This window comes from Setaria italica, chromosome III (genome assembly GCF_000263155.2).
Source record: "Setaria italica strain Yugu1 chromosome III, Setaria_italica_v2.0, whole genome shotgun sequence".
Taxonomy (NCBI): domain Eukaryota; kingdom Viridiplantae; phylum Streptophyta; class Magnoliopsida; order Poales; family Poaceae; genus Setaria; species Setaria italica.
The window spans coordinates 40,153,836-40,173,680 of record NC_028452.1 but is presented as its reverse complement, the minus strand read 5'-3'; the positions used below and the strand labels follow the sequence as shown (position 1 = coordinate 40,173,680).

Below are 19,845 nucleotides of genomic sequence, written 5' to 3'. Positions count from 1 at the left end.
CTTTTGACTCAGTACGCTAGGATTACCTACTCTCACTGCTACAACACAGAGGGTTTCCGCCTAGGTGGCGTGATTGGATTGCGGCACTGCTCACGACTTCCACTTCAAAAGTACTCCTAAATGGCATCCCATCCGACACGATTCTGCACGGGCGTGGACTAAGATAAGGAAATCTGCTATCCCCTCTCCTTTTCATCCTAGCAATAGACCCACTTTACAACTCATACGCAAAGCGACTAACATGGGAATACTGCATAAGTTGGGGGGACGAGCCGTGCACGCACGGATCTCAATGTACACTGATGATGCGGTGATCTTCATAAAACCAACTGCTATAGACATCGAAAACACGACACAACTCTTGAATTTTTTTAGCGAGGCAACTGGGCTGAGGACAAATCTGAAAAAAAACAAGTGCAGCGCCCATCAGCTGTGATGGCATCAACCTCACCAAAATCCTACCGGATCTACCAATAACTTGAACAGGGTTTCCGATAAGATACCTGGGCCTACCCCTCACGACGAGAAGGCTAAAGAAGATTGATTTTCAACCATTAATTGACAAAGCAACAGCTAAGCTCTCGGGATGGAACGGATGCAACATCACCCAAGCAGGTCGCACATGCCTTACAAAAGCGGTGCTGACGGCACAGCCATTATATCTGATGACAGTACTTAAGGTCCCGCACGAGGCACTCGACGATCTAGACAATATAAGGAAAAGATTTATGTGGGCTCGCGACAAAGAATTAACTGGAGGGAAATGCAAGGTAAACTGGATCACAACCTGCTTGCCGAAGGAAAACAGAGGATTGGGGGTGCTAAATTTTCGCAAGTTCATGAGGGCGCTCAGATTACGGTGGCTGTGGTATGAATCAGAATTGCCACCAAAAACGTGGGTCGGAATGGAAACACCGTGTGATGACACCGACAGACTTTTGTTCACGGCACGGCTAGAAAACTAGCTTCAATCGAGCTGGCTGCAAGGCCGTAGACCAAAGGACATTGCACCAAACATTTTCGACATATCGAAAAAGAAAAAAAGAAGCGTTGTGGAGGCTTTGCATGGAAATACTTGGATCACTGACCTTAACATACGTGGTGGCATCACGGCTATGCATCTCCAGGAATTTGCGACACTATGGAGCCTAATTACAGAGGTTCAGCTACAGCCACAGCAGGAGGACACTATCCAATGGAAGCTTACAGAGAGCGGCAGATACTCCACAACCTCGGCGTACAAAGCACAGTTTTTGTTCCACAAAAGCTCCACATAGCAAAACAATCTGGCGATCATGGGTGCCACCGAAATGCAAATTATTTACATGGCTAATACTACAGAACCGAGTGTGGACGGCGGACCGACTAGCACGAAGGGGGTGGTCACACTCCCCCTCATGTGCACTATGCAGACATGAAATGGAGACAGCCTATCACCTTATTGGAGCATGCAGATTCACCAGAAGGATTTGGGGGGTGGCGGATTGGACATCACAACCAAGCTTGCACCCTTCGGCATGGTGGCAAAGCGACAACGTGCTCGAATGGTGGATACACATGACTACTACAATACAAGCTCCCAGGAAAGGAATGTGCTCGGCTCTAATGCTCGTCATGTGGGAAGTCTGGAAGGAAAGGAACAGGCGTATTTTCAATCGAGAGATAATGGCCACCGCTGCTCTTCTTGCAAAAATCAAGGAAGAAGCTGGAGTGTGGATAGTAGCAGGGGTAATGGACTTAGCGCTTTTTATTTCTCGCGAGTAATTGTCTGTCTAGATAGACCTTTTCACCGGCTAACCAGTTGTACAAACCTCCTCTATCAATAAAATAGGCACAGTCTCGTGCTCGTTCGTTCAAAAAAAGATGATAGATATTCAATGTATGGGGTATGTATGATATGCTATCTTCTACAGAAAATTGATTTGTATAGGTTTCCACCGTCATAACAGCCCTATTTAATTTCAGGGAATTTTGTCTTCTGCTCTTAATTTTGATCTTCTTTTTCTCCAGCCTATGTTAATATGTTGGCAAAACTAACTAAAAAACAAATACAATTAATTCCCAAACGTACCAGATGGGAGTCGTTAATATGTTGGTGAAACTCCGTTTCCATGATAGATGAAGACATTGTAGCAACCTGATTTGATAACAAATGCATTGAAGAACTGACACGGTCTCAGTTTGTAAGAAAAATAGCCCTCTAGGTCATGATTGTAATTTTAGTGATTGAATGACAGTATTATTATTGAAACTAACATGTGTATCAAGAATGAGCACTTGTAGGAATTTATAGGTTCAAAAGATGCAATAAATTTATCGAAGATGGGATAAAGAGAGGAATGAATTGGACTTGTCCCATGTATAATTATTTTATGGGTGGACCAAATGGATTATTTTTTGCAGAATCATGTAGAATACTTCACAAGCTTTTCATAGAGTCCAAGATCATCAAAATCGAACTTCAGAGTAAAAAGTTATGCCCAAAATAAAGATGTGCTGGAAAATGAGCACCGGAAGATGCGATGGTACCATCAGACTAAGTAGCGGAAAATCCGGTGCTTACAAAAATATACTCAAGAGATGATCCGATAAACCTACAAGGATATGCACCGGATACGATGCTACCATCGGAGTCTATATTTACTTTGTCAAAATCTCCGGAGAGCATGTTTCCGTAGACAAATGGATGAGAAGGGCATCGGAAGATCCGACGCTTGAAAAATTGTACACGTCAGACTTTCAAGTATCCATCCGGTGCTCAAAAGTTTATCAAAAGGTCTGGATTTTTTTAGAATCTTGTGGAGAATTTCACAGGCTTTCCAACAAATACAAGATCATCAAAAATGGAGTTCAGAGTAAAAAAGTTATAACCAGTAACGTGGTGATTGGAAGGTCCGATGGACTTTGAGCATTCATCCTGTGCTTAAAATGTGATGGAATGGTCTGGATTATTTTTTATAATCTTGTAGAGAATTTCACAAGGTTTCCAACAAGTACAAGATCATCGAAATCGAAGTTCGGGGTTGAGAGTTATGGCCAAAATACGGCGTTGGATGAAGCATCGTACTAAGTGTCAAACTAATCGGTAAAACTGTTTTACTAGCTGTTGAAGCAATAGCTCTTTTGATATATTGGGCTATTTATACCCCCTCTACCCCTCATTTAGAGTTGCTGGTTTGTGCACAAGTCCATTCAAGATCAAGAATCATCAAGATCAAAAGTGATAATCGAAGGTTTAGCACAAGCTTAGAGAGTGATTAGTGCTAAGATAGGCATAGAGAGAGTGAGTGCAAGGTGTTGCTACCTTATGATTGGTTCAAGGAGTAAACCACTATTGTAAGCTCGCCGTTAAGTTTTCGATCCTCCGGCTTGGTGTGGAGCAACAACGATGACCGTGTGCAGGGGACGAGAAGATCCCTTCCTTCATTGAGAAGCTCCGTAATGGAGACGGCGTCAATGTGACTGGAAAAGAGAGAGTCGTGAGCTTTGCCTTTATGGCAAGCTTCTCATCCAGCTTGGCGAGAGCCTTTGTGGCGAGTCCAAGACCCTAACCGGGAGAAACTTGGTAACCGGTAGCATATCCTTATAGAACTCCAACATGAACAGGGTTAGCATTTATCTACTGATACCATGGGATAAATCATCGTGCCGAGTTTGCATCCTTCCTAACCCACTCCATTACATTTCTACGCTTGTTACTTGCAACTTGAGTGTCTCATAGAGTAATATCTTGATAGGATTGGTTATAGGTTGCAAAACTTTTTGTGGTGGGAAATTTTACTAGATCAACCATAAATATGCATCTAGATAGCATGATCTAATTTATGTTTTGTTACAAATAGTGGAAGTCATAAGCTAATTATTTTAAGATTTTGCCTAATACTTCCTCCATCTATTTTTATAAAGCATGGTATGACTCGGCACGTTTTTTCAAATAATATTTTAATTCATTTATTTTATATTATATTGTATGATTATTGTAGAGTATATTTGATTACGAATCCAACCATATGAAAGTCATATTATAAAAATAATAAATTAATAGTAAATTATTGATAAAAATTGTAAAGTTTGAATATTGATATGCGTAGGCGCCTTGTAAATATAAACGGGCGTATTAGTTACCAAATCAGAAAAGACTGATAAGTCTACGGGTACATATCGAGACTGATTGGTTCCTTTGCTTATTTTTAAGCAAGTGTCACATCAATGTTTAGATACTAATTAGGAGTATTAAACGTAGGCTATTTACAAAAACCATTACATAAGTGGAGGCTAAACAGCGAGACGAACCTATTAAGCCTAATTAATCCATCATTAGCAAATGTTTACTGTAGCAACACATTGTCAAATCATGGACTAATTAGGCTTAATAGATTCGTCTCGCCGTTTAGCCTCCACTTATGTAATAGATTTTGTAAATAGTCTACGTTTAATACTCCTAATTAGTATCTAAATATTGATGTGACACTTACTTAAAAATAAACAAATGGAACCAAACGAGGCCTTGGAGATACGGCTTGCCCGTGGCCCCGCGAGGCCGCGATAGCCAGCCGCCCTGCACGGTTGCTCGCCGGTGCTGATACTCGCGTCGTCGCCCTCAAGCCACCACCCTGCATGGCCCGCCGCTGCCATGCACGAGATCCTCCCAGCCGCTAAGCTCGAGCTTGCCCGTTTGGGGCTCCGGGCTCCGGCCACTCGCACGTGTCTGTCCCCACAGCCGCCCTGCGTTTTGCCCGCGCTCCTGCAAGCCAGGCGTATGCCTGGTCGGCTGCAGCAATTCGCAAGAGAGGAAGAGAGCGGACGGAGGATGGATAGAGAAGAGAGATGGGACAGGAGAGAGGACGAGCGATAGTCCAGCGAACAGGAGTCAGGAGATGAGGATGAGCTGCGATTCTATCCTTTCGTTGTGAAATATCGTAGCACTTTTACAGTATGACCATTAGTAGAGATAGAAAACACGTAGAAGTCCTTTTGTAAAGTAAAATGGATAGAAAATGAAGTAAAAATTACAATGCAATCCTTATAGCAGTGTAAACGTGTTACTTTGCTAATGTACAAAACTTAAGTACCCTATTATTTGCGTATGCTAAATGTCTGCTTATTGTTTTGAATTTTCTTATATCTTGTTATTTATTTATATATTTAAAAGAATATTGAAACATATCCACGTATTGGGTTTTTTAGAAAAATGCCGTATCCACGTATCCGTATCCACCCTATACCGATACACGTATCCGTATCGGTGTAGTATAAGCATTATTGTGCAACGAGCTCTGCTGCAGAAATCTTGATAGGATGGCTCTGTAAAATGTTGATGCTTCAAATATGGATGATGCCTTGTACAGGTACAAGATGCCCATAATGGTGAACAAGATAGAAGGCCGTGGTAATGGCCCCAGGACGAAAGTTTTGAACATGGCTGATATTGCAAAAGCACTTGCCAGGCCAGCATCATACATAACAAAGTACTTCGAATATGAACTTGGGGCACATTCAAGGTTTGATGAGAAAACAGGAACTAGCTCGGTTAATGGGGTTTATGACACTGCAAAGCTGGCTGGTCTTCTTGACAACTTCATAAAGAAGTTTGTCCAGTGTTATGGATGTGGCAACCCTAAGACCAAGATTCGCATCTCTAAGACCCATATGTTATTACTGAAATGCGCTGCATGCAGCTTTGCCTCAGATGTTGACATGAAGGAGAAGCTCACGATTGTTATCCTCCGGAATTCAAGAACGCGCTAGAACAGGAGAAACCAGGGGGTTCTTTTCCAGTTTCTATTCTTTTTGTTAGGACCTCCCATTTCTTGTTTCCGATTTCTTCAAAGAGGCATCTAGTAGGTTCAGTGGTCAGTGGGAGCTTACTGGTTTTATGCCGCACTAGTAGAGAATTGGCTTTCCATGCGCCCCCTTTTATCCCGGTTTAAAGTTGGCCTGGGACAAAAGGTTCACCAACCGGGACTAAAACTCGGTCACTGGTGGGGGCTCACCAATGGGACCTTTTATCCCGGTTGCAAAGGCTAGTGGGAAAAAAAGACTCTGAGAGGCCTTTTATCCCGGTTTGTAATACCAACCGGGATAAAAGGGGGTCATTTATCCTGGTTGGTGTTTCAAACCGGGATAAAAGGGTCCCCAACGAGGTGACTGGAAGGGGATTAAATCCTCGAACCCTTTTATCCCGGTTTGTAATACCAACCGGGATAAAAGGGGGTCTTTTATCCCGGTTGGTGTTTCCAACCGGGATAAAAGGGTCCCCACGAGTTAATACAAAAGGATAGCATCCCCTACATACTCAGATGTGGTGTGTAGGTGGGATGGCAAGGAAGCTACACGCGAGGTTGGATTGTGGGTTCGAATCCCATGAACCGCGCACGCGCATATTTTGCGTGAAAAATCGCGTGACTTGTGGCTTGCGATGTGTGGGAGGGCCTCCTGAGAGCTCGGGATTTTTTTTTTCAGCACCGGCCGTGGTTTATCCCGGATAAAAGACCCCCCCTTTTGTCCCGGTTGGTTTATCCCGGATGAATTTTCAGGATATTTGCACCCTACCAACCGGTACTAAAGCCCAATTCTCTACCAGTGCCGCACGTGCTGTAATCCTGTTGTCAAACTCGAATCCGATTTGAAGTTGTACCATCGCCAGTTCATTCTACAAAACTGCAGGTTGTTTTGCGGCCAGCCACAGCAAACCCATCTTGTGGCTTGCCTGATTGCCTCGCACCAGCTTGCCACGTGTCAACACGTTCCTCTTCTTCTTTTTTCTTCTTCCGCATGATCCATCAGGCCCCTTCATTGCCTCCCTCCGCCCCCTGCCCTTTGAAATCATTGCAAGAAGTGACCATGTTGGAAGTACCAGCCATTTGATACATCCCAATGCTTTCTTTTTCACAAACACGTATGAAAGTTACAAATCATTGCATTAGGAGCAAGATGCATCCAAATATTTTCATGAAACCCGATGGAGTGTCAGCCTGGAATGAATTCCACCGCAACCATAGGAGGGCTAGCTTTGGTATATTCCCAAGGATATGTATCTCAGCATCGTGATCCAACAGCCACGCAGGGGCGGATCCAACAGGGATGGAGCCCCCTACAAATTTCAGCCATAGGTGAAGAGGAGGAAGAAAAAAGGAGAGAGGAAGAAGAAGGGGAAGATGAGCCCTCCTAGTCTTTGGTTTTGGTCAGCTTCACAAGATGATATGGTTTCCCAACTCATTCCAATAATTCGACCAGAAAACCCTATATCTTGAGGCTCCGGAGGCTTTATGGAGGGAACGGCATGTGATCGAAAACAATCCTTTAAACCAGCCTCCCCATTTGCCACTATTGATAGTGACTCCAGGCTTCTGAGATTCGAAATGGCTAACAAAGCCCTGTATCATTTTTTTATGGTAACCACACTTAACTTACGCAACCCACTGAGGTGCACACACTGTAGAGTCTTTATTGCTTCAAGTTTCCCGATCCCCCTTGGCATCATAATACCATATTCATCCAGGGGCATAAGTCTAACTGGAATTCTCACATAGAAAGCCTCAGTGCATGGACAACACATGTTGATCTCATCAACACCATATAGCTGATGCGCACAACAATGACATATGAAGCTTAACGGTGATTGATATGCTGATTTCACGGGTCAGCGGGTCAGATCGTGGACGAGTCAATTCGTTGTGTGATGCCAAATGATGCTGTGTGCCAGAATCATGCGCTTTGTCAATTAGTTCCATGAAGTAGCTGTCAGTTATCCTCCGCGGTCTATTGATGCACCAAATGTTTCAGGCTAATATTGTGGTCTTGAGGAAATATGGACTGATACAAAAGAAAAGAATTTGATCTTATAGGGTAAACCATGGTACCTCTTGATAAGGATTGTTCTTATCATTAGCTCTGGATTCAGCTCCAATTCATCACTAATATGCTCATTAAAGTTTCTTCACTATGTGAGGGTTTTCTTTAGTTTGCCAAGAACCCACCAATTATAACTATTGCAAGAGGAAGGCTGCACTTCTTTAGGATCAGTTTAGTTTCTTCAACTAATAAGTCCAGATATTTCTTTTCCAAATCGTAGTTGCCCCCAAATACCTAACAAAGGAACAAACTAAATTTCTTTACCACACCAAACTTATTAGAAATAAACAAACCTAACATAGAGTGACTAAGAAAAGTGATCTTGAGCCCACGGAGTGATAACTCCTATTATATTGGTTAAGACATCCATGTGCACGTACTCCATAAAGATGAGTGATAGGGGGGCAGGGCCCCCACCCCCACTTTAACTTCGTTATGATCCTGCTTGATGTTTCCATTGTAGGGAAGTTGATGAGGACATCCTAGCAAATGTCCCAAGCCATGGACCAGCTGAAACAAGTCAAGCACCAATTACACCAATGTAAGGATCCATCACACGGAGTCATGCAAGAAAACTGCAGCAAGAGGTGAACTCTCACCTTACTAAATTTAATTACAATACAAAATGAGAATTTTATACTACCTAAATGTTCTACTTTTGTATTGCTAAGGTTTATGGATATTGGAGCTACTGCTGGATCAAAGGAGACAAGTTACACCGAGAAGGAGACGAGTTACGCAGAAGCTAAACCATCACATTGACTCCTGACATCAGAGCCATGTTCCAAGAGACACAGCACAAACTGGTCAAGATTCACTATGCATAATGTACATGGACAGAAAATTAATCAAGTCTAGTTTCACCTCCAACAAATGGCTCGTCGTTTCGACTTCCCATTAAGGAGTAATGGCCATTTAACTGAAGACTGCCAGGGAGGCTGAAGATCACGCGAGGCTTCTCGGGAAGCCCTGTTTTCACCTTTTCATCTCCTTTTTTCATAAAAACTTATAGAACTTTCACACCTAGCTAGGAGGGGTGTTCCTAGTATAAATATCTACTGTATCTAAGCTAAAGGGGCACAATCATGAATTAAGAAAGAATCCACCAGATGGTGTTTCTAGCCAAGAACTGTTGAGTGACTTACCCTAAATTTCTTGCAAGTTCTTCATCGACTTGTGAGAGACCGATTCACCAATATAAAGTGAAGGTTCCTTTGGGACCCCCTAATTCGTGCTCTACGATTTTCAGTTAGGCTGCACCGTTTTGTGTGGATTAGTCCCGATTTGTGGTTCTACGGTCGTTCGGAGATTGAGTCGAAGTCCATCAAGGTTTCGGTACCTCTCTCCCCGTAGCTTAGTCGCAACCAACCTTTGTCAAGTATAAAGCTAGTTATCCCGCTGCATTTTTCAGCAAGTTATCCCTTGTCATACCTACTGCCATGAAGATTGGGCCAACCCACGGGTTTTCCCCTATCAGAAGTATACAATAAAGCACCATATTCAATGGTGGATAATTTATATAGAACTTTCAATTGTCTCATGATGCCTTGGAGGAACCCTGTTAAATCAAAAGGATGCATCACCTTGATCCATGCGTAGCACTGAAAGTTCTTCTATATAGTGGGATCATCAAAGGCCCTCTTGATGATGGATGCCACTCCTAGAACACCACTTGTTCCCCAGAGAGCAATCACTCTTAGGTCCTCATCCTTCCTACTAATAAGTTGAACATCTGGTTAGTCTTCTCCGTTCCAACATAACATAACAGGCAGCTCTCCGACTAGTAAGTACGTTTACAAAATGTATTATAGGCATAGTATCAGGAGCGGAGCTTAGTAGGGACAAAGGTGGGCCATGGCCCTCCTGCCCAAGACAAATGTTCACCGCATAAACAGTAAAATCGGTACTGTAGATTGATGTCTAGTGCCCATTTTCATGGACTGGCCCCTGCTACTTCTTCAGTCAAGCTCCGCCTCTGCATGGTGTATAGTTTGGTGTTGCAATCACAACAAATAGCTATATGGGCTTCTCTCGTGGTCCAACACTGTTTGATAGAAAAACTTTCCATCTCAGGCATTTATTTGATCCAATACCAAAAGTGTTCACACGATCGAGCATGTTGACTCACTATTTTCAAAATGTTAACTAAAAAATCATGAGCAGACGATGCAACTTCTTCAAGGATTTACGGAGGAGAAATAACAAACAGATCGGTGGCTTTAGAAACAATCAAAGAAAATGCTCAGACAACATTGAATTTAAAAACAAAACATACCATCCGAAGCTAATAAATGACCAGAGGACGGAGGTGGTGAAGACGAAGTCGACGGCAGTGGCAAAGCATGTGCTGTTCTCGTCCACCGCCTGTGCTGGCCGGGACTCGGAAGAAGCAGCTGCATCGGTGGTGACCGTACTGAACGAAATAATACACGAAGTTGGAAATTCTGTAATCTTCCTCTTATTTTGCATATGATTGCTATGGCCACACCACGTGTACTGTTCTTCTACCGAAACAGAGCATTTCAAAATGCATACACACTACCGAAACAGGGTAGCCTGGTGGGCTGGTGGCGGCGGAGGGGAAAGGTTCTCGTCTCGTCGCCGGCGATGCTGAGGCCGCGGTGGCGTACGTGAAGGTGGATCTAATAGAGCCAACGCGTAGCGAAAGGAAGGCTACCCGTTTCCTAATATGGGGGCCATTCCATTGGTTGACTTCTTGTTACGTCGCTGCTCCTATCCAAGAGAGAGGAGGTTGAGGAACATCGTCTTAAACCGGTCGGGGGGCCGCCGGGCTACACGGCCATAACTCCCGTCGGGTTGGGGTGGCGCTCAGCAGCGACGACGTTATGGCGGGCGTACTGGGGGCGCCTTATCGCGGCGCCGAGACAGTCGCAGAGATCCTGATCCACCCGCAGCACGTACGTATGAGTAGGATCTCGTACGGTCTGCATCTCCAAATCTGAGGTCTGGGAGGAGGGAGTGAGCATTCAATCCGTGTCGGATCGACCACTCAATTCACTCACTCACGCACGCACGCCCCGTGCATGACCTCTGCCTGCCTGACGGAACAGGAGTTGGTGCTGCTGCTCCTCCTCACTGACCGTCGCCGCCTCGTTGACATCTTCTCGCTCGAAAAGCTTCAAATCTCCAGCAAATTACCATCACAGGCATATTTCTGAGCACCCAGGCTTCAGAATCAAGCAACATATTTCTGAGCACTCCAACCAAAACAGGCAGCATCCAGAATTCAGACTCGACCACGTTCCTTACCGCTCCGAGCACAGGTCCATAGCTCGTCTCCTCAGTCCCCTCCAGCACACTACTACCTTGCACATGCACATCGCCAACATATTTGCTACCATCAACCCTGCAAACCATATTTGCCAGCAGCAAACCAACAAGAAAATGCATGCATAGAATCGACAATCGCAGGCAAGTAGCTACGCTTGCACATACCCAGCCGCAACACACGATAAAAGGAGCAAAGTTGGCTTCTTCAGGTGCCATGTCAGTCACGACTTGTCAACAGTACACTACTACGCTTCAGAGCAAGGCTATATTTACAAGGAAGAAAGAGAGGAGGGCCAAGCAAGCGCGACCAGGGATTTTGTTTGCCTGCTTTCTGCTGCTCTGCTACGATAACTTCACCGGTTAACCCCAACACAGGGCACACCCAAAACTTGAACAAGAAACTGACCGCCAGGCCAAGCACCAACTACAAACTGGGTACTGCGGGGCTTTACCCAGAGCCATACACACGAAAGCACCTACAACACCACTACAAACCTCACAAACTTGCTGTCTGTCTCTCCGGCTACGGATGTGGCCTTTTGTCTCCCTCTGTTGCCACCACGAAAGACCTGCAACAAGACCACACGAGATTATTCACATTTGCTCTGCTGCTTGAAACGAGACCATATACTGCTGCTGCTGTGTATTACCTCGTGAACTGGACAAACTAGCAGTTCTCGGAGTTGAGAGACAAAGCGGATGGCCCACCTCGGGGCTCCTTGGAACCCGATCCTCTCACCAGCGAGTCAGACAGAGTTTCTTCGGACCTGGAGCTCAGGGCGCCAGGGTTCATCCTTTCCACCTCCTCCCTTGTGTAGATGAACATCTTGTGGACCATGCTGCAGAACTCGCTGTCCAGACAGAGGTCAAGATTAGTCGCGCATGATTACAGACCGTCCAACAGGAAAGACAAGGAAAACATCCAGGTGGTGGCAAGACTCACTTCCAGGGATCATCACCAACCAGCATCATGTCACCTTCATTGTCAGTGAAGACAACCATCCAGTTCTTGTGAGGACTGCTCAGCTCACCACCAAAGTCAAACATCTGATCCAGTTCAGCAATTAGTTCACTGTAGCAAGTGAACTTTGTCAGATCAATCGACCTGCCGAGGGCACTGCCTTGCTTATGCACCTGAAAAGGGTATACCTTTCATATTCAAAACTACGAGCAACAAAGTTACCTTGAAAGCAAACAAAAAGAGATGAACCAAAATGGAAGCAATTAGGCAGAACAATACTACGACAAATGTTTCTATTTGTCATCACATTTTAACAGCAGTTTAAAGGTACGGCATAAAAATATGATGTACATAATCATCATTTTCATTAGGTTCTACTCATCTACTGTATATTCAGAAGACATAATTAAAAAATACCATCACATGCTTCCCAACGGTTTGTCTTTTCACAGTTTAACACAAAAGTAATGTAAAAAGGTGTGCGGATGATGTCAAGCAGCTCCCAACATGAAACTTGCTTAGGCAAGGAAAACTTCACAATTTATTAGCATAGAAGAATACAAACTAGCAGGTTCTTTTTTTCATCAGTGGAACCTGCGATAAAATTAGCTTCTAGATACAGCCAATTTGTTGCAGAAGGAATCCTATCAGGAAATTCCAGCCAGCAAGCAGCAGTACATAGCTTCATTGAAGCATACTTCGAAAAATATTCACTAAAGGATATGGACCCAGTATGCATTTTATGTATCAGGAAATGACTAGCAAGGAAAAAGGTCCATAACTAGCGAGGAAAAAGGTGCAATGTGTGGTGAACCTTCTTGCAGCTTCGGGTGGAACTACTTTGCACTTTGTTCTGAACATTCTGGGTAGCCTCTGGGCAAGGATGATTATTCTCCCTAACAGAATCTGTCTGAGGACCATCAAGAGGCTTAACAGTCTTCGAAGGATCAGAATAATCATCCACTTCAATTATGTCTAGCTGATTCCTTTGTGATGGAGATGTTTGAAGCTTTCCGTCATATGCAACACTTGGTGGGGATACCAGAGGTTCAGATTTTTCTGGGCTACCAAGAGGAAACCCAAATAGCTTGAATGAAGTGCCTTTGGTTTTCTGGACATCAGTTTCAATAACCAAAGGCCGGGGATTGATCAAACTCGATGATGCACGATTATGGCCAATCCAGCCTGAGCAGCACCGATCAATGCCATGGCCCTGAAGCGAAGTGAAAGCTGATTTCCCACTAAATTTTGCAATTTCAGCCCTTTGAGGAAGTGCAGCTTCAGGCATTGACAGATAATTTTGTTGATTCATCATAAAACCAGAGTTATGAGGCATTAAAGACCATGTGCCAGGTAGCATGTTGTGGTTTGCTTGTTGGGTTGGATAATGAGCATCAACTGTGTCCCAGGTATTTGAGTGGTTTCCAGATATTTGACTAGGAAAAGAACAAAGTGGATTCTGCGCATCTTTCAGTGGTTGAAATGCCGATGACAGCTGATTGTAACCCTCAGGTCTTCTTGTTTGCGTCCAACCCTCTAGACTTAGCTTTGTCTGGGCAGCAATATTGTTTCTCTCTTGCTCAATTCCTGAAGACCACATGGTGAGATCCTGAGCGGACTTCAGATCACTGCTATCACGGAATCGACTAGTCAATTGTGCCCTTCCTTGACTGTGCAAGGCCCTTGGGAGACTGTTTTGTTGAGAGTCCGCCATGACTTTAGAAGCAACTAGATGAAAAGATTGCATGCATTAGTAATGATAGAAAGAATTACAAGTTTCATGACAGTAATAAGGTAAAATTCAAACCTTCTCTGGTTACAGTTGGCATGTCAGATGGCGAAGCATTAACATTTGAACGAGACCTCTTGAATCTGAGTGGAAGAGGGTTCACAGGAGATGGGCTAACAGCAGCAGGTTCTATTTGCCAAGGAGAGACTCTTTCCGGACGAAGAACAGCAGAAGCTTCATCCCATCGCACCTGATTTCACAAGAGTATGTTAGTAAACGCTGATATTAATCAACTTGGCCTCACAAGCCAAAAAAAACATATGGTCCACACCTTAAGGGAACGCCATTTGGAGTCAGCCCATCCAGACGGATCAGAAGCACCTATTCCAACTATTGTTCCAGTGAATCTAACAAATGAGATTGGAAAATTTATCTCAAAAGAGATTTTTTTTTTGGCATGTAAATGAATCCAAATATTTATTACAGACAGTCTTACTTTTGCTCTGCCGCCTCTTCACCTTCAAATCTCATCTTAAATCTCATCCCTATTGTATAATTTTGTTTCAGTGATTCATAGTACCTATCGCGCGAGACCACAAATTCAGCTGGACTAGTCCTGCAGAATGTGTAAATAACTCAGCTCAACATGCATATAGTTATAGTAGATATCAAAACTTCCTTTTATCATGCAAGACAATAATGAAACTTACATGCAACAATAAAACACAGTTTCAAACAGCACTTGTGCTAAAATTGAACACAGGAATAGTGTGACTAAGCATATAATTCCCCACGAACCTTGGCTTGTAGTAGATAGTGAACATACTCCCAGTGTTCACTGCATGCCATGCTGTTGCAAGAACACCAAGATGCATACTGTGGCTTGATATGACCGAAGATGGGATGGTGGTTTGGTGCCTGAGTGCCCGCCGAACTCCAACACGTAGCTCCCCATTCTCACCTCTGGCCCATAGAATATAAGGAAGTGGGTATTGTTAAGGTGTCTTAGCGTTAAAACTTAAAATGAGTTAAGAGCAAGGAACATTAACCACTCAGTATGTAGCATAGTACCCCACCTGAGAAATATGAAGGCATCACCAGCAACAAGACGCTTGGCGCTAACAAAAACACTCCAACCACTCTGAAGAAGGTGTCTACGTGGCTGACCTGAAGTAAAGAAAACACGAAACTGCAAATTTCAACAAATTGTCCAATAAACTAAATCTATCCAAGTTACAATTTAGGCCACTGACAATAGAGCAGGAATTCCTAATCCAGATAAACTAAGTGTGTGAAAGAAGAATCATCAATACAACTACTGCCATCATCCACACACAATCAAACACAGGGCATCCCAGAAAATATTGAACACACGGATTTCTGATGACAATATGGTCCCAGTCAATATTAGTAATTGTTGGTATCAGACTTGCAGTTAAATTCAAAACAAATGGGTCATCGACACACAAATAGCCTCTATTGCATTTACAAACAACTACAAGCTGGCATTAAGCATGCACTCGAGCCAGCGATTTAGAGTGAACAAACAAGAAAGAGCGTGACACATCACTCTTAAGAATGAATTCATATCGAGTAGGATGATGAGGCATCACCTCGAAAGATGTGACGAAAGCGCCACTCGACCCCATGCAGGTCCTTGGCCACCAGTTCTTGATTTGGAGGATGCTGACTCATATCCTGATCAAAGAGCAACATCAAAGGATCACTATCATTAGACCAAAAACAGCAAGACGAGTCAAAGGTTCCAAGGTTCTAACCAGTGGAGGGAGGCACTCATCCGCATGCCGACGCAGCACCGAGAATCCACCATGCGTGCTTGTGTCTGAGGCAGTCAGTGTCTTGCAGAAGGAATGGATGAGAAGCTGCTCATTGGTGGCTGGTGGTGCAACAGGCACGACCTCATCCTCTGCAGCATCACTCTCCACTGTTGTAGTGGTATTCTCATCTCGCTTCTGTAAATCAAGCACAGATGTCAGTACATGGTATTGGTTAACATCTCAAGACTGAACATGCATGAAGCACAACCAGAAGTTACCCACCTTATCAGGGAGCAGGGTGAGCTGAGCGTACACCTCATCAGTATCTGGCTCCGCCTAGCAACGGAAATAAGATCAGGCATTTGCATCCACGACATGCTAGAATGAACATCAAAGAAGCAGTGCTGTTGCTACCTTCAGCTCGATGTTCATGAGCTTGCAGGGGATCTTCCATGGCAGGTTGTAGAGCGGTGTGCCCTGCTGCTCAGCAAGCTGGTTCGTCGACGCCTCCACCTGAGACGACAGCACAAACAAGCAAATTCCACAGAATCAGCACCCCCAGATCACACAGAGCAGAGCAAGAATCTTGGAAAGAGGAATCATTGCATATCTCCCCAAGTCAGTAAAAAATTTGCGGAGCTTTGGATAACATTAAAAAACATAAAGGCACTGATTCCTAATATCATTCCAGGCACTAAAGAAAGACCAAGCTTCCGGAGTCAAATGAAGTGAGCTCAACTGAGGAGTGAGCTCACTGAAGTGACCAGTAAAAGTAACCGACGACCTTGGATACCTAGAAAAAAAAATCCCCAAAATCAGAAGAAACCCCTCATCTCATCGCCGAGCCAAGAATTCGGCGCGAACGGAGCGCAAACGGATCCCGCATTGCCGAACTCTCCGCGTCAGAAGGCACAACCCCAGTGCAGACCGCAGCACTGGGGTGGCCATGCGAATCGACCCCAAAAGCCTGACAATTCCCGTCAGAATCGACGATTCGGCGCAAAAGCGCGAGCTCCCCACGAACCGGAACCAGGAATCCAGCCCGCGGACGACGAGGATTCGAAATCCAGGGACGTCACAGCGCAGGCACACGACCGGAATTTTCCCAAATCGAGGGGAGGCACAGGGACCCCCATCGACTCACAGATCAAGCAATCCCTCGCCAAAAACCCCTCCAAAGCCCGCAATTCGCAGCGATCATGCAGAACACCAGAACCCCCCGCGAAATTCGGCGAGGATTCCGACACATGCACGCGCGCGCGCAACAAAAACCCTTCGGGAAAAAAAACGCGAGGGAACGACAGCGTCAGCACCCAACAAGAGACAAACTCCGAGTTCGGCGGCTCGGTGGCCTCACCTGCTCGATGTGCCCCTGCGGGAAGTAGTAGACCTTCTCCCCGAGCGGCGGGATGCTGGAGACCGGCCCCGCGCAGGCCTTCCACAGCTCCACGAACAGCGCGTCCTTCTCTCCGCCTCCGCCGCCTCCTGCCTCCGGACCTGCACACGAAGCGAACAGAGCTCGTCACAAACAAACCCAACCCGCTCTGAACTCCCCCACCCCCACCCCCCAAACACCCGCAGGAACTAGCGGCAGCGACACGCGCACTCACCTCCCCATCCACCTCCACCGCCGCCGGCCGCCGCCGCCATCGGATCTCACATGCACTTCCCCAACCCCAACCTCCCCGCCGGCCAAAATTCCTCGCGAATTCCGCCGCCCCCGAGCGTTCCGTCCCTGGGCGGGCGATTCGGGTGGAGAGGGAAGGAGAGGAGGGGGCCGGAGGCGAGGCGAGAGGGGGATTTAAGTAGCAGGCCGCGCCGAAGGCGACGTCAGTTTCCTGTGTCTCTTCTCCTCCTCCTCCTCCTCCGCCCCCCTTCTCTCTCTCCTCTCCCGCGGCGCGACTGCGTGGGTCGTGTGTGTGTTGTGCGAGCTAGAGAGAGAAAGGAGAGAAGAGGAGAGAGAGTGTCAGTTTCGCCCGCCTCGCGTTGCCCACAGCGACCGCCCCGAGGCGGCTGTGAGCTCACCCACGACCCAGCTCGTCCGTCGGGCCCTGGGCCCGGACCCGGCCCGGCTGGGCCTGTCTCTCCGCCGCGGGCAAAGGGGCAGGTAAAGATTATTTTACAATTCAACCCCGCTTTAATTATTTTACTACGGAGTACTGCGCTTTGTTTTTTTATTATTTCTTGACGCCACTGCCGTGCTTTGTTGTGCTCGTGCGATGGGTGCTTTCGTGCTTTTGGAAGCAGGGATGGCTGTCACCGGGCGTTGGTCCGGTCAGAGGAGGTGGGTTTGGCCGGAATTAGCAGTGGCAAGCCCGAGGGAGCCGTGCTTTGGACCATCGGACGCTGTCAACCCGCCATTGGCGCCTGCAAGTGCCGGGGGCTGAGGATTCCATGCTCGTTCGGTGACGAGCTTTGTGCTGTGCTGCTTGGACATGGACTTGGCTCTGGTGTTGTTCCGGCATTGCTGTTGTTTTCTGGAGCTGGTTGTAAACTAGTTGTAATATATTATTATCAATATACCTGCTTTTGTTTTCTTGAAGGAGGAAATGATGGGGTTTTTTTCATTTGTATATGAGTCCAAAGGTGGTTTATCTAGCGTTGTAGCAGTAATTACTATTGGTAGCAAGTGTTCGGTTCGCCAGGACGCGACACGCCGCTGAAAGATATATGTGCTTCCTCGGAAAAGATATATGCAACATGCGCCGAAAGGCAATGGTTTCTTGAAAGAAATTTAGTGCTACAGACACACGTTACTTTGTTCATATGTGTCTTTATAAACGTCACACTATCGTACATACATCTATGGGACCACCAGTAAATTTGGATAGTCCCAAATATGGAGCTGGACACCGAGACGAATCTGACATGGAGACTATAGCGCAGGATGGCGTAGTCTACATGGAAAGACAGGAACTAGTTGAGGCTTAGAAAAGGTACTCATAATAATAAGAGTAGAACTCGTCTAGCCTGACTAGTTTTCTTGTAACCAACTGACTTGTAACCCTGTTACCGGCAATATAAGGTGAGGTAGGGACCTCCTCCAAGACAACGCAATCCAACCAACACACAGAACATAGGGCATTACGCTATTCAGCAGTCCGAACTGGTCTAAATTTTCAACGGCGAATTTTCAATTTCTAACCTAATCAAAGGCTGGGGGAACGAGTCCGAGTACAACTTGACTTCTTCCGCTGGTTGGATTGACCTGCACGAGACGACGCCTAACCCATCGTGCGAGTCGGATTACCGTCAGAGTCTATTCCCATTCGGACTACGCAACACGACCACTAGTTATCACGCTGACCTGTCCAAATCACAATCCGATACGGATACGATTGAGGAATTCGACTACTACTCGGACCCGGACGAGAAAACTCCTTTAACATGTCCACAGCAGGGCCTGGTAATCACACCAACTCCTCAAGGCAGATTCGTCTACTGGCCCAACATTAAGCCACCTGCTCTTGCCAAAAACGACAATTCGTGTCTCATTGCTTACCTCGACACTCTCCCGTACTAGGAGGGAGTTCCTCTGTCACCCATCTACGAAGAAGTCAACACCATGGAGGTCATCACTTCAAGCTCAGGAAGCTACTCTCCAGAGTGTGAACTCTTCGCTGTCATTACTGGACAAGAGAACGAAGAAAAACAACAAAAGGATAGAAACCCGCGACATGAGTGTCACTCGGATGACGTCTCACGGGATGAACTCACTGCCAACGTTGTCGAAGAAGAAACTGAAGCTCAAATAACTCGACGACGAGCAAGAAACGCCGCAAAAGCAGTGCGCCGCCGTTGCCTTGCAGCAGACCTACCAATCCAGAACCTGGATAACGCCTTTGAAGCAGTTCAAACGCATCATCATCATACTTCCCTAGCTAGCGCCGCGTCCATTGATCTCATCACCCGCACGATACCTCAGAACAATTACACAAGATAGTTTGCTCAACTGGCGGAACTCGCGTACGAACAACTCGATCAGCAGAATTTGATACAGTCAGTCCAACGTTTCCCATCCCAGCATAGTCAATATGGCAGCAGCCATAAAGGCCTTCCATCCAGACCAAGCCAACTCGGAGGCGCCAGACCAAGCCAAGATGGAGCTGAAGGTAGTCGGGTAGGATCCTCGGGAGGCCGTGGCCACCATGGGGCTAACCAAGAACCCGAATGCTCAGCAGAAGACCTCCGCAACAAGATCAACGCCAGCCGCGACGTCCATACCATCATCG

General features: G+C 45.8%; 1 protein-coding gene across 1 annotated transcript; it reads right to left on the bottom strand.

Annotated features, from left to right (window-relative positions):
• Positions 1-11,307: 11,307 nt before the first annotated feature.
• On the bottom strand, positions 11,308-17,576 carry LOC101758484 (auxin response factor 24). The gene is made up of 15 exons (XM_004962605.4): positions 17,224-17,576; positions 16,971-17,110; positions 16,028-16,126; positions 15,896-15,949; positions 15,614-15,808; positions 15,449-15,533; positions 14,912-15,002; positions 14,634-14,798; positions 14,332-14,451; positions 14,167-14,242; positions 13,914-14,085; positions 12,921-13,834; positions 12,089-12,279; positions 11,796-11,996; positions 11,308-11,714 (listed from the first exon to the last, which is right to left on the bottom strand). Exons 1-14 carry the CDS (start codon positions 17,261-17,263, stop codon positions 11,813-11,815), a joined length of 2,526 nt encoding a protein of 841 aa, XP_004962662.1. The 5' UTR covers positions 17,264-17,576; the 3' UTR covers positions 11,308-11,714; positions 11,796-11,812.
• Positions 17,577-19,845: the final 2,269 nt, after the last annotated feature.